Genomic DNA, 21,834 nt, shown 5'->3' on the forward strand with positions numbered 1-21,834 from the left:
GAAGAGAGTAAGGGAGAGAGCCTGGGACTGGAAGCAGCCTGAATGGTTGAGGAACAGACACCAGCCCGTGAGAGACGGCTTGGACAGCATTACATAAACGTTCTCTCTATGGAAGCCAATTTCACGACAGGGTCTGCCCCAGCCTATCGGCCCCAGCCTATCGGCCCCAGCCTGTCGGCCCCAGCCTATCGGCCCCAGCCTGTCACTTGTCTCGTGCGTGTGATATAACACAGTGTGTATGTGTGTGTTTGTGTGTGTGCAGACTCAGAGTGTGAGCTAGCTCTATGGCAGTGGTTAGGGTGAGAGTGGGTCTAAATGAGGTTGAGGCATGCTGGGAGCCCAGCCCAGACCCATCCCCTACCATGGCCCTTCCAACTACCACCACAACCACAGGTCTATTCACTAACTCCTACAGTAATCAGCCACGCAGTTTAACCAGATCAAGGCTAGCTAGCACACACGAACAGAGAAGGAGATGGGAGAGAGTGGGAGAAACAGAAAATTATAGAGAAAGACTGTGACATTGCTTTCTAACACACGCCTCTCGGGGAGTGCACTCTCAAATCAAATACATAAGGGGCCAAAAAGACCACAAAGAGAGAATGGGATTGTGCTAACAGGAGAGAAACAATGATCAAATATCCTATCTTTGCAAAGACATGCTGCCCTGTTACGTTGACCGTTTACCCCAGACACAAATACAGGACGAGACAAAGCAAATAGCACGAGGAGGTGATTAACCCCTCTCTCTCTCTCTCTCTCTCTCTCTCTCTCTCCCCTCTCACACACATGTTCACCTCTCTCTCTCACTCACTCCAAGTGAAAGAAACGACAGGTCAGCTTACCTTTGTAGTCACAATGCAGAGGCAGTCCATGGTAGTGAGAACAAACAGGTGAGGTGTATCTCAACCCCCCACCCCCCCCACAACAGAGGGCTGAGACCCCACACCCCTCGCCCCAGCCTGCCCCACTCCTGCTCTCTCTCGTCCTGCCTTTCCCCCCCTTTTCTTTTCTTCCGTGGATCTCTTTTTGGACTAACTGAACCAGCGAGGGAAAGACAGGATGGAGGGAGGGGGAAACGTAAAGAGGGAGGGGGAGGGACACAGGGAAAGAGAGAGAAAAAGCAAGAGAGAGAGAGAGAGCGAGAGAGGGTGGGCTCAGAATCTGTATGAGAGAGAGGGAGAGGGAGAACACGTCTATATTTTAAAGCAAGAGGCAAAGAGGAGAGGAGGAAGAGAGGAAGGAAAGAGGAGAAGAAGGGATGAATATGAAAGGAGATGGACAGAGGGGGGAAGGAGGTAGAAAGGAGAGGTGATATGGGAAAAAGGGGAGATTCGCTCTGCGAGAGAAAGAGAGAGAGAGAGAAATAGAGATTAGACAGTGAAACAGCAGAGGATGGAGAGGGAGAGCCGAGGGAGGGGACAGTGAAGGAGAGAGAGCGAGTGTGTGGTGTGTGAAGACAGAAGGAATTAGACCGAAATAAAATGTGTAGTGGGGGAGAGAGTGCGAATTACATATGCATCACAGAAAATGGAAACACATACGACAATCAGACTGACACAAACAACCCAACCCCCAAAAGCAAGATCACATATTCTGAAGGAAGAGAGAAGGAGACAATGTTTTCTGGTTGTTGTGGTGCTCTGCAGCTGTTGCCTTAGCAATGGTGCAGTTGTTGCCGTGGCAATAGGAAGGGTTGTTGTTGTCAGGTGGCCATTGCCGTGGTGCTGAGGTCTATGTGAATGGTTGTAGCGATGTGTGTGTGTGTGCGTGCGTGGGTGTGCGTGTGCATATGACACACAAGAGAGACAGTGAGAGGAGGAGCGGGATAAGGATTTTAAATAAGAAATGAATAATCACACACGGAGGGTGTTTTTGGTATAAAGCCATTGCCATTCTCATATTTCACTCTCTGTGACTATATGTTTCTACAGTTAACTGGTGGTGTGCAAAATGTGGTGTATTTTCTGTGACTGATTGATTCCAATGCAGTGAATTGGGCCTGGAACCGTTGTTAATGCATTGCAGTAAAATGAATACTATCATTTGTGTATCTTAGGGGTACACTTTGCCTTTAAGAGCATGGACTGCACCACTACAGTCTGGTTTACGGGGGGAATGTGGGCATCCTTGTCTTTGCATCATCAGCTCGGTAATTGTACAAAAGCAGCATAACCCCCCCCCCCCCCCCCCCCCCTGCCAGCTCCCCACAAAGCAGGACCAATGGTGCAGTAATAAAGCAATTCTAAATGATGAACACACACTTATTCCCTGGGGTGGAGAGAGGCATAGATCCAATCTACAACAAATACAACACACACATAGCTATGCGTGTACATGCAGGCATACGCGTATTTATACACACACACACACACACACACGCACAGACATGAATACGTTAAAAAGCACCAAGCAGCATACCGGAACAGTGTGCATAGGAAGGCTCAAATCCCTGTGTCATACAAAATCCCCCATCTGGGCACCCATCCACCCACAGAACCTGAACCAAGCTACCAGGTACTGTTCTGGACTCATGGTTGCCCTGAGGGAGAGGCAGAGGGTTCCAGAGGGTTCCAGGGCCCACGGAAGAGACTCAGTAGAACAGCATGGACAACAACTGGTCTGGAACTTCAACCTGTGTTCATTAACAACAGTATTCCAGCCAGGAGGTGACCTGAAAAGGGCTGACCTGTTTACCACATTGCATAACCCACCCTATTGTGGCACTGAGGGTTTACACACCGACACACACACACAATAGACCGCTACTGGCTTAACAAAACTTTTGTGAGCGTTCATGTTCTAAACTACAGTACTATGCCTCCTCAACAAACCACATATAAAATAATTATTGCTACAAGACTTTCCAAAGAGTGACCGAGAGAAAGTAACGTGTGAAGAACTAGTGTGTGTGAATAATGACTAAATGTTATATCCTCCTCACACAGAAAACAGATACAAACACAAGCTTGCATGCCATTTCTCCCTCTCTCCCTCCCTATCTCTCGCACACATTTGTGGATGTAGTTAGTCCAACGACCAAATGACTGGTCTCTACCTACTCATCTCCTGCTCTTTTCAACAACACGCAGCCGGAGGTACACACTAACAACTAACAGAGACAGAAGATTTACTCGAAATAGAATAACAGACGGAAACACAGGAGAACAAAGGTTCACACTGATAGACATGGATTGCAGTAGCAAAACCACTTCCCAATGCTGTGTTCAGTACCGAAGACCGGAGATAAACACTCACCAAGAAGTATGCAGTCTTCATCCTCCTGTCCCGCTTTCCTTAAGACAAGAGTGCTCTGCTGGCCCTACAGCTGCCTCAGTCTGACTCAAAGTAGGCCAAGGACAGGCTCTGGTCAGCTGAATGGCACCCAGGAGGAACATGTGGACCATGAGGATGCTGCAGGAGGATCACATTTATTTTAGATAGTTGGTCAATCTCACAGCTGTGACTTGAACTAGGTTACAAAAAGACATCACAACCAGGGATGTCAGGACTTTTCTTCTTCACACGCTACCCTTAATATAGGCAAAACTTTGCGAAAGTGCAAATACTCAAACTTCAACTGTTGAATTCTAAATAAGGTCATTTGTAATGACAGTATTAGATTAGGTTACTTGTTTTTTGGGGGGGTTTTGATGATCTGACCATATCTCACTACTTAACCCCGTTTCTTGTCTTCTGGTTTGGGTTGGAGCCTGAGAAGAAAATTGCAGAACATTTCAGAAATCACATTTCATGGAATGTTATGCCACCCAGTGGTACTATAATGAACTACAACAAAGTGACATAACATACAGAGGAAGAGAAAAACTCTTGCATTTTGTTTAATTTTCCCAGATAGCCTGCTGCATGGGGCACTCTAATGTCTCTTTCTACCCCCTCTCCTGCACCTCCGCACACTGGTCCTTCTGTGCCTCCTGCGGATCAGGCGGGAAGTGTGTCTAATAATATTAGTCGTCTCTGGGGCACTGAGATTGTCTTTACAATGTCAGACATTGTTTGACTTGATACAGTTAACTCAGACTGAACAACTGCATTTGGGAAGCTCAAACCACTGACTTTTTTGGCAAGAACTTCACTCACTGCTTGCATTGCTGATGTTTGAAACTCCTGGCTGGGGATTTTTTGGATGCTCTTAGGTGTTAGCGTGGAGGAGGAACCAGCTTCACTAATATTTTGGATGCTCTTAGATGTTAGCGTGCAGGAGGATCCAGCTTCACTAATATTTTGGATGCTCTTAGATGTTAGCGTTCAGGAGGATCCAGCTTCACTAATATTTTGGATACTCTTAGATGTTAGCGTGCAGGAGGATCCAGCTTCACAAATATTTTGGATACTATTAGATGTTAGCGTGCAGGAGGATCCAGCTTCACTAATATTTTTGATGCTCTTAGATGTTAGCATGCAGGGGGTTCCAGCTTCACTAATATTTTGAAATCAAATCAAAGTTTATTTGTCACGCGCGCCGAATACAACAGGTGTAGACCTTACAGTGAAATGCTTACTTACAGGCTCTAATCAATAGTGCAAAAAAGGTGTTAGGTGAACAATAGGTAAGTAAAGAAATAAAACAACAGTAAAAAGACAGGCTATATACAGTAGCGAGGCTATAAAACTAGCAAGGCTACATACAGACACCGGTTAGTGAGGCTGATTGAGGTAGTATGTACATGTAGATATGGATGCTCTTAGACTTTAGCGTGCAGGAGGAACCAACTTCACTAATATTTCTGATGCTCTTAGACGTTAGCGTGCAGGAGGAACCAACTTCACTAATATTTCTGATGCTCTTAGACGTTAGCGTGCAGGAGGATCCAGCTTCACTAATATTTCTAATGCTCTTAGATGTTAGCGTGGAGGAGGAACCAGCTTCACTAATATTTCTGATGCTCTTAGGTGTTAGCGTGCAGGAGGAACCAGCTTCACTAATATTTTAGATGCTCTTAGATGTTAGCGTGCAGGAGGAACCAGCTTCACTAATATTGTGGCTGCTCTGGTATTTCCTTACCAGGGCATCGAGATCGCCAGCATGATTCAAAATAGTGTCGCCCAATCACCCTTTTTAATGACTGTAAATCAGTCAACAAATCCCTACAAAAACCAGAGACCCCATAGGAGTTGTCAGGGCTGACAGTGCCACCCATAAAAACTTGAAACTGCTAATTCAGAAGACTTTGCAGCCCACCTTTCCACAAATATACCTGTTTTTTTCCTAGAAAATGTGAATTGTCCTATTTTCGGCAAAGTAGGAGGGCACAATGACATCAACAGACACATACTGTACTGTGCCACATAAAGCCCCTTTTACATACAATCTCTGCTTTCACCAGGACTTAAAACCAAGGCTTCCTAAAATGCTTGCCCCAACCAGTCTAGAACCCAGGTACAGGTATATCTGCAAAGCACATGCACACCTCCATATGGTTCATAGGTTCCCTATTGTTTTATCCAAGTAGGAGAGGAAACTGGGTTCAAGATCAAATACACTGAAGCAGTCTATCTTATTACAGTTTAGGCTGACATTTTCTTACATCTGGAAATGTCATTTTAAGGGATCAAATCTATTTTCATAGCTTTGTTGCTAGTGTTGTTATCAACTGTGACACAACTCCTGGCATTGACAACTTAGATGTAAAGCTACTGAAGATGGTCGCTGACTATGGCCACTCCTTTCTGTCATATCTTTAATCTGAGTTTAGAGGAAAGTGTTTGTCCTCAGGCCTGGAGGGAAGCCAAAGTTATTGCACTACCGAAGACTGGTAAAGCGGACTGTTCTAACAGCAGACCTATCAGCTTGCTGGTCAAACACAAAAAAATGGTGTTTGACCAAATACAATGCTACTTCATCTGTAAACAAAAGGACAACAGACTTTCATCATGCTTATAGAGAGGGGCACTCAACATGTACTGCACGGACACAAATTACTGATGATTGGTTAAAGGAGATTTATAATAAGATTGTGGGAGATGTACTGTTCGATTTCAGTGCAGCCTTTGATATTATTGACCATAACCTGTTGTTGAGAAAACGTATTGTGTTAAACCGTGGGGTGTTGGGTTGAGTGTGCAGAGATGGACAAAGAGACAGGGAAGTTCTAGTCAGAAAACACAACTTTACTAGGCAACAAAAATAAACAACCAAAATAACTCAGGGTTGGCTCTGTCCTTCTTCTCCTGTTTGGCTCCATGCCTCCAGGAGCTTCGTTCCCCTCTGTAGGCTCACTCCTTGCCTCTCTCTTTGTCCTCCTCGCGGTGTGCCATGGTGCTCTCTTTATGTGGCCTGCAAGGCTGCTAGGCACTCTCCCCTAATTACCTCTACTTGAGGCCATCAGCGTCAGGGTGCCAAGCTCGTGTACTCCCAGCAGAGGGAGCCAACGTCACGGCACGTACCTCCCCTCTATCACCAACCCCTGGGGTGGACATCCCGGGATACCACCCCCTCGGCCCCTTAGCCATGACCGGGAAGGAGGCGTGCTCAGGGCTAGGTTTGCATCCCTCCTGGAGAGGGCGTCCGCATTGCCATGCTGGACCCCCGACATGTGGATGACAGAGAAAGAGAATCGCTGTAATGACAGGAACCAGCAGGTGACGCGGTCATTTGTGTCCTTACCTCTTGCCATCCACACAAGTGGGGCATGGTCAGTGATCAGGGTGATCTTTCTCCCGAGGAGGTACTACTTGATGGTGTCCAGTGCCCACTTCACGGCGAGGCACTCCTTCTCGACAATCGAGTACTTCTACTCCCTCAGGAGGAGCTTCCTGCTGACATACATGATGGGGTGCTCCTCGCCTTCCTGCTCTTGAGAGAAGACGGCCCCTACCCCTGTATCGGACGCGTCTGTGTGGACCAGGAGTTTTTTTGAGAAGTCCAGGGTGATGAGTACCGGGTGCGAACATAGCGCGTCCTTCAGGGCCTGGAACGTCGCCTCTGTGTCCTCCGTCCATCGCACCGTCTGGAGTAGGCGTGCCTTCGTTATGTCTGTGAGAGGAGAAGGTATTGCGGCAAAGTTAGGTACAAATCGACTGTAGTAGCCTGCTAACGCCAGGAACGACTTCACCTGCTTCTTGGTTCGTGGGACCAGCCATTCCCTAATGGCGTCCAATTTTTTTTATTGGGGCTTCACATTGCCTCGCCTGATTCGATAGCCCAGGTACTCCACCTCGGCGTAGCTCAGCTTACACTTGTGGAGGTTTGCAGTCAGCCCTGCATCACTTAGCGCATCCACCACTACCTGTAACCTACAGAGATGGGACTCCCAACTGTCACTGTGCACGATTATATCATCCAAATAAGCAGCAGCGTACTCACAGTGCGGGCGCAGGACGCGGTCCATGAGTTGCTGAAAGGTCGCTGGGGCCCCGTGGAGCCCGAAAGAAAAACCCGGTAGTGGTATAGCCCCTCCCGCCCCCCCCTCGGTTGTATACGCGCTCCTGGGCGCATTGCGCATGGGCCATGTGCTCCTTCACAACTGGCCAAATCACCTTCATCCTCTCTCTCATCTCCTCCACGTGTTCCACCACGCTCAAAGGGGGGTCGGTTGATCCTCTCTGTCTTCCTTGGCTAGGTCCAACAGTCTGCAGGGCCGATGGCCATACTGGAGCACAAAGGGGGAGAACCCAGTCGATGCTTAGGGTACCTCGCGCACGAGAGCCAGATCTCACGTTTCTGTCCCTCATAATTCGCTGCCTGGTCGGCATTCAAGTCGAAGTAAGCCTTCTGGGCCTTCACGGAGAGGAAGGGTGCCAAAAGGCTGGCCCGCTTGGGCCATCCTTCCCTCTGCACCGTCCTCTCGAAGGTGCACAAATACGTCTTCACATTATCTTCCTCCATTAGCTTGACCAGGAACTGATTCAGGCTAGACTCCTGAGCCATATCACCCTTCAACTGGGCTACCTCCGCTACCAGTCTGAGGTTTTGTTGGTGCTGCTCCTCCAGCGCTTGCTCCTTGAGAGCCTGTTACTTCTGCTGGCTGCGGATAAACAGTTCCTCCATGATAATCTCCCTACGCTCGACCCCACGGCACCCAAAGCAATGTATGTAATAGAACTCAGAATTTTCTTTAATGGAAGCCTCTCTAATGTCAAACATGTAGGGTGTGGTGTACCACAGGGCAACTCTCTACGCCCTCTACTCTTTTCTATTTTTGCCAATGACCTGCCACTGGCATTAAACAAAGCATGTGTGTCCATGTATGCTGATGATTCAATCATATATAAACTTCAACAACCACAGCTAACGAAGTCACTGAAACCCTTAAAAAAGAGTTGCAGTCCGTTTTGGAAAAGGTGGCCAGTAATAAACTGGTCCTGAACATCTCTAAAACTAAGAGCATTGTATTTGGTACCAATCATTCCATAAGTTCTAGACCTCAGCTGAACCAGGAATTGAATGGTATGGCTGTTGAAAAAGTTGAGTAAACTAAATTACTTGGTGTTACCTTAGATTGTAAACTGTCATGGTCAAAACATATAGATTCAATGGTTGTGAAGATGGGAGAGGTCTGTCCATAATAAAGAGACGCTCTGCTTTTTTGCACCACACTTCAAAAAGCAAGTCCTGCAGGCTCTAGTTTTGTCTTATCTTGATTATTGTTCAGTCATGTGGTTGAGCGCTGCAAAAAAAAGACCTAGTTAAACTGCAGCTGGCCCAGAACAGAGCGGAACATCTTTCTCTGCATTGTAACCAGAGGGCTAATATAAATACTGTGCATCCCAGTCTCTCTTGGCTAAGAGTTGAGGAGAGACTGACTGCATCACTTCTTTTTTATAAAAAAACAATGTGTTGAAAATTCCTAATTGTTTGCATAGTCAACTTACACACAGCTCTGACAACCACACTTACCCCACCAGACATGCCACCAGCGATATTTTCACAGTCCCCAAATCCAGAACAATTTCAAGAAAGTGTACAGTATTATATAGAGCAGGGGTGGGAAAACTTTTTGGCTCGAGGGCCACATCGGGATTTTGAAATTCAATTGAGGGTCGGATTTCTTGGGGGACCAATTGTTTGTTAAAATCAATTTGCGGGGGCTTCCTGAGTGAGGCAGCGGTCTAAGGCACTGCATCGCAGTGCTTGAGTTGTCATTACAGACCTGAGTTCAATCCAGGCTGTGTCACAGCTGGCAGTGACTGGGAGACCCATGAGGCGGCGCACAATTGGCTCAGCATTGTCCGGGTTAGGAGAGTTTTCCCAGGCCGAGATTTCCTTATCCCATGGCGCTCTAGTGACTGCGGTCACCGGGTGTACGGTGTTTCTTCCGACACATTGGTGCGGCTGGCTTCCATGTTAAGCGGGCATTGTGTCAAGAAGCAGTGCGGTTTGGCTGGGTCGTGTTTCGCTGGACGCACGGCTCTCAACCTTTGCCTCTCCCGAATCCGTACGGGAGTTGCAGTGATGGGACAAGACTATAACTACCATTTGGATACCATGAAATTGGGGAGAAAAAAGGTTAAAAAAATATATAAATATATTTATTTTTTTGTAAATGTTTCGCGGGCCGGATTGAAGTGCCCGGCGGGCCGTACTTTACCCCCCCTTGATATAGAGCCATTATTGCATGGAACTCCTTTACCTCTCATATTGTTCAAATGAACAGAAAAACTGGTTTTAAAAAAACAGAGAAAGCAACATCTTACGGCACAACGCCTCTCCCTTATTTGACCTAGATATTCTGTGTGGATGTATTGATATATAGGCTATATGTGCCGTTTTTTTAATGTAGTTCTCTCCTTGAGCTGTTCTTGTTTATTAATGTTCTGTATTGTCATGTTTCATGTTTTGGGTGGACCCCAGGAACAGTAGCTGCTGCTTTCGCTAATGGGGATCCTAATAAAATACCAATACTAACTGTATGAAAATCTGTAGAGTACAAATATGAGTTACAATGAACAGAAACATGAAGGCAAGATGCAACAATTTCAAAGATTTTGCTGAGTTACAGCTCATATATAGAAATCAGTCAATTGAAATATATTAATTAGGCCCTAATCTATGGACTTCACATGACTGGGAATACAGATATGTGTCTGTTGGCCATAGATACCTTCAAAAAAAGGTAGGGGCGTGGATCAGAAAACCTGTCAGTATCTGGTCTGACCACCATTTGCCTCATGCAGTGCGACACATCTCCTTTAAATCGAGTTGATCAGGCTGTTGATTGTTGATTGTGAAATGCTGTCCCACTCCTTTTCAATGGCTGTGCGAAGTTGCTGGATATTGGCGGGAACTGGAACACGCTGTCGTACACATCGATCCAGAGCATCCCAAACATGCTCAATGGGTGACATGTCTGGTGATTATGTAGGCCATGGAAGAACTGGGACATTTTCAGCTTACAGGAATTCTGTACAGATCCTTGCGACTTGGAGCCGTGCATTATCATGCTGAAACATAAGGTGATGGCGGCGGAAGAATGACACAATGGGCCTCAGGATCTCATCACGCCATCTCTGCGCATTCAAATTGCCATCGATAAAACGCAATTGTGTTCGTTGTCTGTAGCTTGCCTGCCCATACCATAACCGTACCACCACCATGGGGCACTCTGTTCACAACGTTCACAACGTGTTCACAACGTTGACATCAGTAAACCGCTCGCCCACAGGACACCATACACGCTGTCTGGCATCTGCCCAGTACAGTTGAAACCGGGATTCATCTGTGAAGAGATGGCCACCAGCGTGCCAGTGGCCATCAAAGGTGAGCATTTGCCCACTGAAGTCGGTTACGACGCTGAACTGCAGTCAGGTCAAGACCCTGGTGAGGATGCCGAGGACGCCGATAAGCTTCCCCGAGACGGTTTCTGAGTTTGTGCAGAAATTCTTTGGTTGTGCAATCCCACAGTTTCATCAGCTGTCGGGTGGCTGGTCTCAGACCATCCCACATGTGAAGAAGCCGGATGTGTAGGTCCTGGGCTGGCATGGTTACATGTGATCTGCGGTTTTGAGGCCGGTTGGATGCACTGACAAATTCTCTAAAACAACATTATGGTAGAGAAATTAACATTCAGTTATTTGGCAACAGCTCTGATGATGCATGCAGTCAGCATGCCAATTGCACATTCCCTGAAAACATGGGACATCTGTGGCATTGTGTTGTCTAACAAAATATTCGGCAAAGGAGAAATGCTCACTAACAGGGATGTAAACAAATTTGTGCATAAAATATGAGAGAAATATGCTTTTTGTGTGTATGAAAAATGTCTAGGATCTTTTATTTCAGCTCATGATTCATGGGACCAACACTTACATGTTGCATTTATATTTGTGTTCAGTGTACTTTCTGAAGGACAGCTAAACTGAAAGACAACTAAGAACCTAGAGATTATTATGGCATATTTGCAACGCAAATGCCTTGTGAGTATAGCAAGCTCCCAAAACAATGTTATTGCATGATTCAGGCAACCTTATTGAAATGAGAAACTCCCTGGCAGTTATAAGCCCAAACTTCCAGAAAACAGATTATCATATATGCCATGTAAATCAGGGACTTTGTATAATTGACAATCTATTGATTGTTAATTCCCTCATATCAGTGCAAATTAAACAGATACAGAAGTGAGTTAAATCAACAGATTTGTAGCAAATCTCTAGCGTAGATTCCTTTGACCATATCAGGGCTTAATTTACAAGGGCTTGAGTAGTAAAAAAACGTATACAAATGTATAAACCTTTATATACAGTGTATTTAATCCGATTGTCTTAATAGGGCCTGTTACAAATTCCCTGCCAGTGACTTATCGGCATCTCACAACCCTTCCAAGCTGCACACTCCACTCCCCATCCCCCACGACCGGAACCTGAGTCTAGGGCAGGGGTATTCATCTCTTACCCTACGAGGTCCGGAGCTTGCTGGTTCTGTTCTACCTGATAATGAATTGCACACACCTGGTGTCCCAGCTCTAAATCAGTCCCTGATTAGAGAGGAACAATTGAAAAAAAATCTGTGGAACTGCCTTTGAGGTCCAGAGTTGAGTTTGAGGGGTCTAGGGGTACAATAAACCAGCTTCTCAAACACTCTCTGACCTGGGCCCGGATTGGTTGCAAAGGGGCATGCTGTGAGGGGGCAGGACACCTGACAGCTCTTCGACTGTGCAGGCGTCTCTTCACTCCTGTGAGTGGACTTCTGGGATGGAGTGCATACAGAAGTGAGTTGTTGTAACTTGTGTTTGCCATTTACTGTTGGTAGTAGTTAATGATAATTGTGTCCATATCTAGCCTATACAGTCATTACTAGTGCTCCTGCTGTGCTATTGTATTCATGCCAATTGTAAATAGCCTATTCTTTACTGTCCATTTCCTGTACTACAGAACCACATCCTTTCCACATCTATTCTGTCTGTTGTATGTGTGTCTATGGCAAAAAAGTTCCCTTGTGTGTAACTCTGAGGTCACCTCATTCCCCTCTTACCAGGGGAGGTGCTAGTGGGTCACAGGTCAGCCCAAACAGAGAATCACTCTCTTTCAGGGCCTGTGGATGAAGTCCTCTGTGGAATGACTAATGAGCACCGACTGCATTTCAATTGATTTGTTTATTAAAACATTTCAACAAAATCAGAACTAGACCAGCATTTGCCCATCTGCTGGTGATAGTAAATATAGTATTAAGCGTAAGAATTGAGTAAAGCGTAAACAACATTACATTATGATGAACTGACTTGGGTTAAAGTGAGCTGGATTAACAATTAAAATCCAATCTGAGGCCAAAGCACTGAGGCCCTGTATAGTCTACATATGATTAGTTGGCAGAAACTAATATTGAACACATGACACAAAGCCATCGAAAGAAAAAGTACCAAAAGCAATCAACAGAACAGGAGTAAAAACCAAATAAAACACTGATCATTCTTATTATAGCCAAAGTAAAAACATTGATCATCCTCTCAGCATTGCCAACTCCACCTGACTGACAGTTGTTCTTGAATCAGCGACCAATAGAAAGAGGCAGAAACAGTCCCTGGACGCAAAGTAGGACATCTGGAGCAGACTGAAGACAGGCCACACTCATCCACCAAGTCACATCGAAAACAAACTGCTTTTCCTAGTCAGTCAGTTAGGACACAGAGGAACTCAATGACAGTGTTAAAATGAAGACGGACCCTGTTAAAAAATAAGAAAGTGTGAGAAGTGTCCCTACATGAGTTCCATTTGGACATAACATGGAAATAACCTTTACGTAAAGGATTGAAATTGGGTTTCGCCAGTCCATTCTGATTAAAATGCTGGATATGAAACTGAAACAAATATAGTCCTTGACTGAACAAGAGTACAAACAGTAGTAAAAAAATACGGAACACACAGCCTGTGCATTGGGAGCAAAATGTCCAAAGTCATGATTGAGTTTCCCAAAGCTTCTCTTCTCATCATCTGGAGTGGAGTTCGGTGAGTAGAGAAGCCATCAGATTGTCGTTTTATAGAATCAAGTGTCATGTTTTGGACTCCTTACCTTCAAAACAACACAGCATCAATGTACAGGTATGTAGAAAGCTCTGACGGAGTCTGCTTGGGGTTGAGATATGCTTACAGGCTGGAGATTAAGGTGTATCATGGTGGTTTGGGTTTCTGCTGCTCAATGGACTTCCAGGCAGATTATGTTCCTTTATGAAACAAGTAGATTGGCCTTTGAAAACCTGCGGAAAAAAACAAAAATCCATTTGTTTTTTAAACAAAATATACTAGACTGGGAAAAGGACAAAAGAAAGAGTGGGATGGATATTGTAACCTACCAACCAGTGACTTACCTCTTGACGAACTGTTAGGAGTGCCGATCAACTCGTAGCTGGAGAATCCCACCTCAGATGTCAGGTATGTGGAGAACTGTTCTGGTTTGAGACGGATGCTGTGGTAATTCCTAAAGATGCTATCCTGCAACAGTAACAAACAGGGAGATATTATTATGTCGTCTTGAGTCCTGAACTGCTCCAGAGCTGAGCACAGCTGCACATCCTCATTAGGAATTTTGCAAAGAAACAGGCTACTTGCTAAAGGTTAGAGTTCTTGTTTTGGCTATCATCAATATGGCTAATTCTGTATGTGCATTTGGCCAGTGTAACAGATCACACGATTGGTGCTCCTTACAACACTGCCCACTCTCTCACCGTGAGTTTCTTCCTCTTGCCGTACGTGATCCAGGGCTGCGGCTCCAGGATGAACATGCCTCCAGGACGCAGGTGTCTGAACACTCTGTGGAAGAGGCGCTTCAGGCCACCGTCTCCCCAGTTCAGGTGGACCCACTTGGTAACGCTGAAGCACAGGATGACGTCATACTCTGGCCGCTGGGTCAGCAACAGAACATCACTCTCCAGGACATAGTTCCCCTGAGGAGGAGAGGGAGGGCAAGGGGATGAGTTCTGAACAAGGTGTGATATTTCTCTCTGAGGGTCAAGCAGAAGTCGAGGCAACACAGTATTGTTAATTTCATCCTTAATATAATGAATAACGATTACTAAATGGAAAGAAACAAAGGCTGAAGTGCACAAACGCTTACCTTGATAAAAGAGACATTGGAGGGGAAGTCGCCAGGAGGCATGGTGGGTGTTTTGGGGAGTGGAGGTGCTGCTATGGGCCCCCTGGAGATATGCAAGGAGACAGGGAAGGAGCTTGTCCCCAGTTCAACAGCAAGCGCTCCAGAGTCCTTCTCCTCAGCCCCACTCTCCTGATCTCTTCTCTCTGCGCGACGCGACAACGCCACACCATCCGCTGCCTCCACTGAGACACAGTCGCTTCTCACAAGCTTTTCGACATTTCCATTCTCAGCCCTGCTGTGCTCGCTTTCATTCTGTTTGTGTGTTTGTTCGCCTGAGTGTGACTCGTCTTCCTTCCTCTCCTCCTGTCTGTTTGCCTTCTCCTCCTTCCTCTCCTCTTCCGGCCCATTGGTCTTCTCCTCCTCCCCTGCAGTTCGCCGGGCCTCCTGGGCCTGCAGTTCTGACAGGTAGTGTCTGATGTTCTGGCGGGCCGCGTGCACCAGACCCCCGTCAATGTCCAACCCCAATATGCGTGCGGGCCGCAACTTCTTAGCAATACACAGTGTCAGGTGACCAGTGTTGCAGCCCAGGTCCAGCACTGCTTTACCCTGGAACCACTCTGGACGCAGACAATGGAACCGCGGGTCCTCAGAACAGCCTGGGTTGCGGTAACCATAGTACTTGTTGTAGTTCCCATACTGGAACTTCTTTTTGTTGCCTTGGTGCTGTTGTCGTTTGTGCTGGTTGTGGGGCTGCTGTTGCTGGGAGGACCCCCTGGGACCTACCACTGGGGTTTGGAAGGAGGACTGTGCGTTTCTCCCGGGCCCAGCTCCACGACCCTTCTCCTCCGTCCCTGACCTGGACATAGGAGTAGATTGGGCCATCGGAGGGTCTGTTTTACTAGAGTTGCGTCTGCGTTTGCGTGGCCGGCTAGTGAGCTGGTTCGGGCCTCCGGATGTGGCTGCCGAGGAGTCTTCCAGGGCTCGAGGCTGGGCCTGGGGGGCTGATACAGTGAGCGTGGCCTCATCCTTGCAGTTGGAGGGGTTGATCTCGTTACCATCACCACCTTGGGGGTCCAAGATGGCTGGGACACTGGGTGCTTCGAAAACTGAGGCAGACGCAGCACTAGCAGATGCCAGGTTAGATAGAGAAGAAACAGTAGTGGTCACTTCACCACTTCTCTCTGAATCTGACAGGTCCAACCCGGAGACTGAGGACCCCCAACCACCTCCTCCATGGTGTCTGTTGCGGTGCCTCCTCCTGCCGCCACTCTTAAAGGGCGACACAAGGAGGCCCCTACCTCCCATCCCGCTGTTAAGGTTGAGAGGGTCTGTGATATCCCTGGGAATGAGGATCTCTACAGGGTCGCGGTTCTTGGCAGGCAGCGGGGAGGACCTGGGTGTCTCAGCGTTCAGGGCCCTGTTCACGTCCTCATCCAACAGACTGTTGAGGTTCAGCGGGTCAAATATGTTTCCTCCCAGCAGGAAGTTGGTGGGCAGAACCGAGTCACTCTCAGAGTTGGCCCGTCGTCGTCTCTTACCTGCTGGATGCTTGAACCCTGCATTCATTGTGCTGCGACGCTTTGAGAGTTTCTGCTGCTGCTGTTTGGACTGCTGCAAGCCATTTTTGGGGTTAAGGTGCTGCTCAGTCACCATGGCCTCCTTTCCAACACTCTCTGTCTGGTCGTTGGGGTCAGCAGACCTGCTGTGCTTGGTTTGGGTCCCACTGTCTGGCATGGGGCAGGTAGAAGCACCATCAGTGCTATCTGGGTTGGCCAGGGTGACCTCTGGCACTTTGGTGGTATTGTTGCAGCTTCCAATGCATTCTGAGAGTTTTTGGGGTGGCAGAGGTGGTGCTGGGTCCACTTTCGGACTTCTGGTTGGAACAGTCTCTTTTTCAACAGACATCTTTATCATCTTCCACTCAATATTTTTGATGCTGACATGGGACCACCATACTGAAAACACACAAAAATATATTACAATGATCTCTGAAATTGATAAATCATAATATTTATCAATTTATTACATTTTACAATTGTTTTCTGTTTCTGCTTCCCTGGCCATTTCAAGCACTTATTCAAAATATGACAACTTGTAAAACTTGCCATCTACTGACAACTTGATTTGTGCCTGCATGATATTCTATAAGAAGTCCCCAAAATGGATACATGTCACTGGATATAGGCTAGTAGAAGTTATTGGAGGCAAACGTTGAGTGTACGTCTACAATGAAGACATGTAAACCATCTCCTCAATGCCTACTTCTGCGCGTGAACACGCTTCCTAAATACTGTTAAATGAATGGCGGTATTTTCCACGAATCCACCTCTTTGCGTTCATGAATAAATGCGGCGAAGTAAAATGCAAGAACACAAACTTGCCGTCTTGCTACAAGATGAGGCAACTGTATGTTTATCAACAACAAGTCTCAGCTCACCGTTCCCCCGCCTTCCCGTGAAGCCGAACTGTCACTGCCACACTCCCTCCCGAGTTACAGGCGTTCGCCGCAGCATCTGCTTTGTTGATAGCTTATTTGTTCGCTAATATTATTTTCACTGTTGAAATAAATACATTATGTTTGGGAGAAAAGCCTCTCCAAAATTCATAAAACAACCAGTTCTGTGTGAATTTCACTATGATTGCGAGCTCGCTGTACACAACAAACTCCGTTTAACTTCTAGCTCAACAGCTCAATCTCACGCAGGTTGGAAGGTTCAAAGGGTTATTTTACCATTTGCTAAGAGCCTACACACTTAGACAGGCCTCAGAACCAATAAGGTTACGATTTTTAGGCAGTCTTCCTAAAATCGACCAATTACAGACGTGCATGGGTTGGCCAATTCACGTCGACCTAGTTTTACACACAAATAGGTGTCCCATAATTTGCCTGTCTGAAATGAAATGTGTTATTCCCCGCGATTTGGAGAAATTCCCTATCAAAAAATGTATTGTAAACCTGTAGACGGTCAATAAGCGCCGTTTAGTTCACAATTTTTACATCAACGGAATATTGTAGAGGCAAGATTAAACAACAGATTACAAACGCCCCCAACCCCTCTCATGATTTCCACTAGTTACCACAGCCACAAAGTCAAAATGGGCTAGGTCGTAAAAATTCCTGAAAACAAACATTTGCTTTTTGGTCTAAATTTAAGGTTAGGGTTAGGCATAATGTTAGCAGTGTGGTTAAGGTTAGGGTTTAGGTTAGGTTTAAAATCAGATTTTAAGAAGATAAATTGTAGAAATGGGCGGAGTTTATGACTTTTGTGCCTCGATGGGAGGAGTTTGCACCGGGTAAAAAGGTATTGGATTCGTTTTGGAACCGGGATGCCTCCCGGGCGTGAGCTAGGTGCCCGGTTGTCACTAGTTACCACAGCCACAAAGTAAAAATGGTCTATACCATAAAAATCCATAAAAACTAAAATATACTTTTTGGTCATAATTTAAAGCTTTGGAGTAAAACAAGCTTATATTTTGTGTTCTGATGGGGTACAACAGTTGAACTAACCTCATGAGGCTAAATTACATTCTTCAAGAATCAAGCAGGTATCCTAGTGGTTAGAGCGTTGGACCAGTAACCGAAAGGTTGCTGAATCTGTCGTTTTCCCCCTGAGCAAGGCATTTAACCCACTGTTCCCCGGTAGGCCGTCATTGTAAATAAGAGTTTGTTTTTAACTGACTTGCCTAGTTAAACTGAAACAAAATAAAAAATGGATGTAGCAATTTAGGGTTAGGAATAAGGTTAGCAGTGTGGTTAAGCACATCACCTCCTTCAGATCCCGGTGTTTGAGAGTGAGTCACGCTTCAGCGCCAACTCAGTGGCACCATGTCATTTTTAGGTTATCTGGACAGTGTGTGAAGTATAATATAATACCCTTCCGATTGCTGTGTACAGGACTACAGGGCAACACAGTGAACGGGATGTTAGAATATCCTACTGATAGAGCAGTAGTAATCTGTATGTTTTTTTGTTGATGTGGCCTTTAGCAGGGCACTTAACCCCAATTTATCCTGTAAATTGCTCTGGGTAAGAGTGTCTGCTAAATTAATAAAAGGAGGGTCAAATCAGATTTAATAAGATACATTTTTGAAAAAGTCAGGGTTTAGCCATAATTGTGGCTGTGGTAACTAGTGAAGACCCAGGTGGCCTGCTCCGGCCGACGGCGAAGTAGCTCAAAACAAAAGTGATGTAGCTCAAAACAAGTGACATAAGGTTATGCACATGGAGTAATAAGTATTATTCTGTGTTTCCAAGTGCAAAACTGATAAAAACGATTTATCTGCATTCCCAACAAAAACTAGTTTAAAAATTCGAAAATGTTTTATGGAAAAGAGAGGTTTGAAGTTTCTGAGTGGTGCACTATTCTGCCTTTTGACGACATAACCAAACGGAGCAGATTACTGTTCCATTTGAGAAGGGCGTTCCTCCCTCACGGTTTTTGCCCGTTCACGTCATGGGCCATGCCCCACCGAGGTTCTTCTTAATCGAACTCCCTCTTTCGCGGGCGAGAATTGTAAAATCGTGATTTGTAGTTTTTTATCCAACAATGTCCAGGATTTCCTCCTGTACCCCTGGTAAAAAAAAGTATATTATCTATAAATTCTATCCAACAATGTCCAGGATTCCTCCTCAATACCTGGTAAAATGGTTTATTGTAGACTATAAATGTCAGGAAAGTTGTTTTGTTACCTCTAACCATATTGCCCAGAGAAACTGTTTTGATAAAATTATAATCTCAGGTTAATTTATTTAGACTACCCGACATTTAAATCGCAGCTGGTGTAGACGCATGTTGTCGTTGCCTCTGAGTGAGCATTGTATTCCTTTGCTCTTGACTCATAACATTCTCTCCTTCCCTCTTTTTGGGGGGATTTATTTAAAGAAGTGAAAATCTTTAGCTGGACTGACAACCAAAATCAATAGGCCAGGGTTGTTCATTGGAATCATAATAGATAACGGGCTTTGAATGCCAACTACAATAGAGCCATAGTCTTAAACCATGACAAATATCTCAACCACACTGATTGCCTAACTATCAGTTATAACTAACACTTAAACCATGATAGTGTTATGATCGTGATTTTGATAAATAGGCCCTAGCAGTGATTACATTTCTAAACCATTCATTCAGTTTAGATCAATCAGTAGAGATGATTTTAAATGTCACATTAGCACTGACATACACTGACTCAAGTTGGAAATGAAGTGAGTTAGCAAAATAACAACTTTATTCTCCTGACTTTAATTACAAGACTTTGTACATGATCAAATATAAATATATATACACAATGTTTTACATGATTTATAATTTAGGAAAGAATCCAAGACAGGGAAAACTGTTTAAGAATGTGAAAGAAGAAAACCCATTGTCCATGACAAAGAAAACAAAGAGAAGCTCCAAGCAGTAAGCTCTGTAGAAAACATAATACAACAGAGAGCTCCTCAGTCTCTTAAAAGGCCTTTTAAAGTGACAGTGACAGGTTGTCAGAAAACTTTTGATTGTCCTTGACCTCCACATCTTTCTATCTTAGCCGGCACCACCACGCGCTGCTTGATAGGAAAGATGAATGTTGTCCCGAACACGTCCGGTGATGATCTGGATGGCCAGATGCTCTCAGAACACAGATTGTGGAGACCTGTATGTGTCCTGGTGGATTTCACTGACCCTCCACTGGACATCAGGGCCAGGGCCTCCATATTGCCTGGGGCTGGATCTGAAAGAATGACCGCCTCAGAGTCCTTGTTGGGCCGTCGGGCACAGGGCCAGAGGGACGTAGAGGGGTGGGGATACTGGAACCCAGGGGAGGATTGTCTGGTACCAGAGGCGCCACAAGCAGAGATGTAGAGTGAGAAGAGGATGACAAGGAATCTGATCGATGTTCAGAGGGAGAAGGAGGGAAGGGGAAGTGGCAGGGCATGGAGAGGTATGGAGAGGTAATGGTGAAAGGTGTCGAGGAGCTGGAGTAAGAAGGGGAGGGTGGGGGGGAGAGAGAGTAAGGAGGAGATGGGTATGGGTGTGAGAGGTGTTGGGTAGGGTGGGGGTGGTGGAGTACAAAGGTTTTGGGATAGATGGGAAGAGAGGTGTTGATGTAGGGGAAGGTGGCCTCCCTGCTGGCTCGTTGATGACCCATCACTGTGCTTTCCTTCCTGTTCTGAACTCTGCCCAGTAAGCATTGTCCTTCTGCTCCAGAGCCCCAGGGCTGGAGGTCCAGGGGAAATGTCTGGCTCTGCACCCTCCCCAGAGGGCAGGCACTGTGGGCATCCAGGTGGTCCCTCAGTTCCTGGACAAAGCTCTCTTTCTGGGAGGGATCCACACTGTCAATGTAGTTGCCCAGGCGGGAGATGCATTCTCTGAAACCTGCACTGTAGATGGGGTTGGGTGGGGGCTGTGTGTGCTCATGTATGGGGCCTGTCCTTTTGGAACTCACAGCACTAGTCACTGGAGCAGAGGGCTCTTTCACAGGATTTTCTGAAAGGGCTAGTGTTGGTAAATAGTGATTCCGACAGTATAGGGAGAACATTTAGGAAGAGAAGAGAGGACAGAAAGAGACAAATCGAGAGATGGATCCATGTGATGTAAAGATGAGAGTATGAGAAAATATCATGATAGAATGGATGATGAATTTGGAGAGAATATAAACGTGGACAGAGAGAGGACAGTATGAAGAAGCAGGATGTACATTTGTCGGAGAATTGTCAACAGAATTTGCAAGAGCCAATGTGTATTTGTAGGTGTTTGTAGATAAGTTATACAAAGAGAAGATAAGGAGGTTTTGGGGAGAGAAAAATAAAAATAATTATTAGCACTCAGAGTAATGTTTAATGTTCTATATCAATAGTTTGGGACGTATTTCGCTTTCTATTTATGAAATAAATTACATGAAAAACACACGGGCAAACTATAAACATTTAGGATTGATAGATACCTTTGCTGTCGTTCCCATTTGCTTTTCTCCGTATGTAATCGACAGTCAACTCCAATATTTCAGCTTTTTCCAATTTTGGATTTTTCAGCCGCTGTGAGTAGAAGCATAATCCTACTGAATATATTGCATTACGATCAACCATTACGCACAATATTTCGAAAATTAATTATGAATGATTTGTTGGTATGGAAGTGATGATTTTATGGTTAAATACAAAATTCTATTTTTGACGTGTCTATCAAGTTCCTAACAGACACCAAGTTACGTTTTCAATTCCATTAAATTAAAGGTCATGGATGGATACATTGGTAAAAACTCGGAAGTTTCGCGCAACCGCATTTCTTCATAGTTTTCACATGGGTCTGGTTTCCGTGTGGTTGTATGGGCTGTTTGAAATGGAATTAATAGCTTGACAATGTGTA

At 45.6% G+C, this 21,834-nt stretch overlaps 3 protein-coding genes across 4 annotated transcripts in view; all 3 read right to left on the reverse strand.

Annotated features, from left to right (window-relative positions):
- LOC106603100 (disks large homolog 4) overlaps nucleotides 1-1,475 on the reverse strand; it is a 92,105-nt gene extending 90,630 nt beyond the window's left edge. Inside the window, exon 1 of the mRNA XM_014196317.3 lies at nucleotides 846-1,475. Within this exon, the coding sequence (XP_014051792.1) occupies nucleotides 846-875 (30 nt within the window). The 5' untranslated portion in view covers nucleotides 876-1,475. The remainder of the gene's footprint in view (nucleotides 1-845) is intronic.
- Nucleotides 1,476-12,532: 11,057 nt separating this feature from the next.
- On the reverse strand, nucleotides 12,533-17,199 carry LOC106603102 (7SK snRNA methylphosphate capping enzyme). 2 transcript variants are annotated; one of them, XR_006769618.2, is made up of 6 exons: nucleotides 16,923-17,199; nucleotides 14,507-16,440; nucleotides 14,118-14,336; nucleotides 13,761-13,884; nucleotides 13,544-13,649; nucleotides 12,533-13,465 (listed from the first exon to the last, which is right to left on the reverse strand). XR_006769618.2 is itself a non-coding variant. In XM_014196324.3 (5 exons), the coding sequence occupies exons 2-5, from the start codon at nucleotides 16,397-16,399 to the stop codon at nucleotides 13,609-13,611; spliced, it is 2,277 nt and encodes a 758-aa protein (XP_014051799.3). In that variant the 5' UTR covers nucleotides 16,400-16,440; nucleotides 16,923-17,199; the 3' UTR covers nucleotides 12,533-13,608. The 2 variants fall into 2 exon arrangements, 1 of the variants encoding a protein (XP_014051799.3); XM_014196324.3 differs by having other exon boundaries at nucleotides 12,533-13,649.
- Nucleotides 17,200-19,934: 2,735 nt separating this feature from the next.
- Nucleotides 19,935-21,070, reverse strand: LOC106603184 (hairy-related 1). The gene has a single exon (XM_014196509.2). It carries the CDS (start codon nucleotides 21,005-21,007, stop codon nucleotides 20,165-20,167), a length of 843 nt encoding a protein of 280 aa, XP_014051984.2. The 5' UTR covers nucleotides 21,008-21,070; the 3' UTR covers nucleotides 19,935-20,164.
- Between the last annotated feature and the right edge of the window lie 764 nt (nucleotides 21,071-21,834).

The sequence above is a fragment of the Salmo salar genome, chromosome 04 (genome assembly GCF_965601325.2).
Source record: "Salmo salar chromosome 04, fSalSal1, whole genome shotgun sequence".
Lineage (NCBI taxonomy): Eukaryota > Metazoa > Chordata > Actinopteri > Salmoniformes > Salmonidae > Salmo > Salmo salar.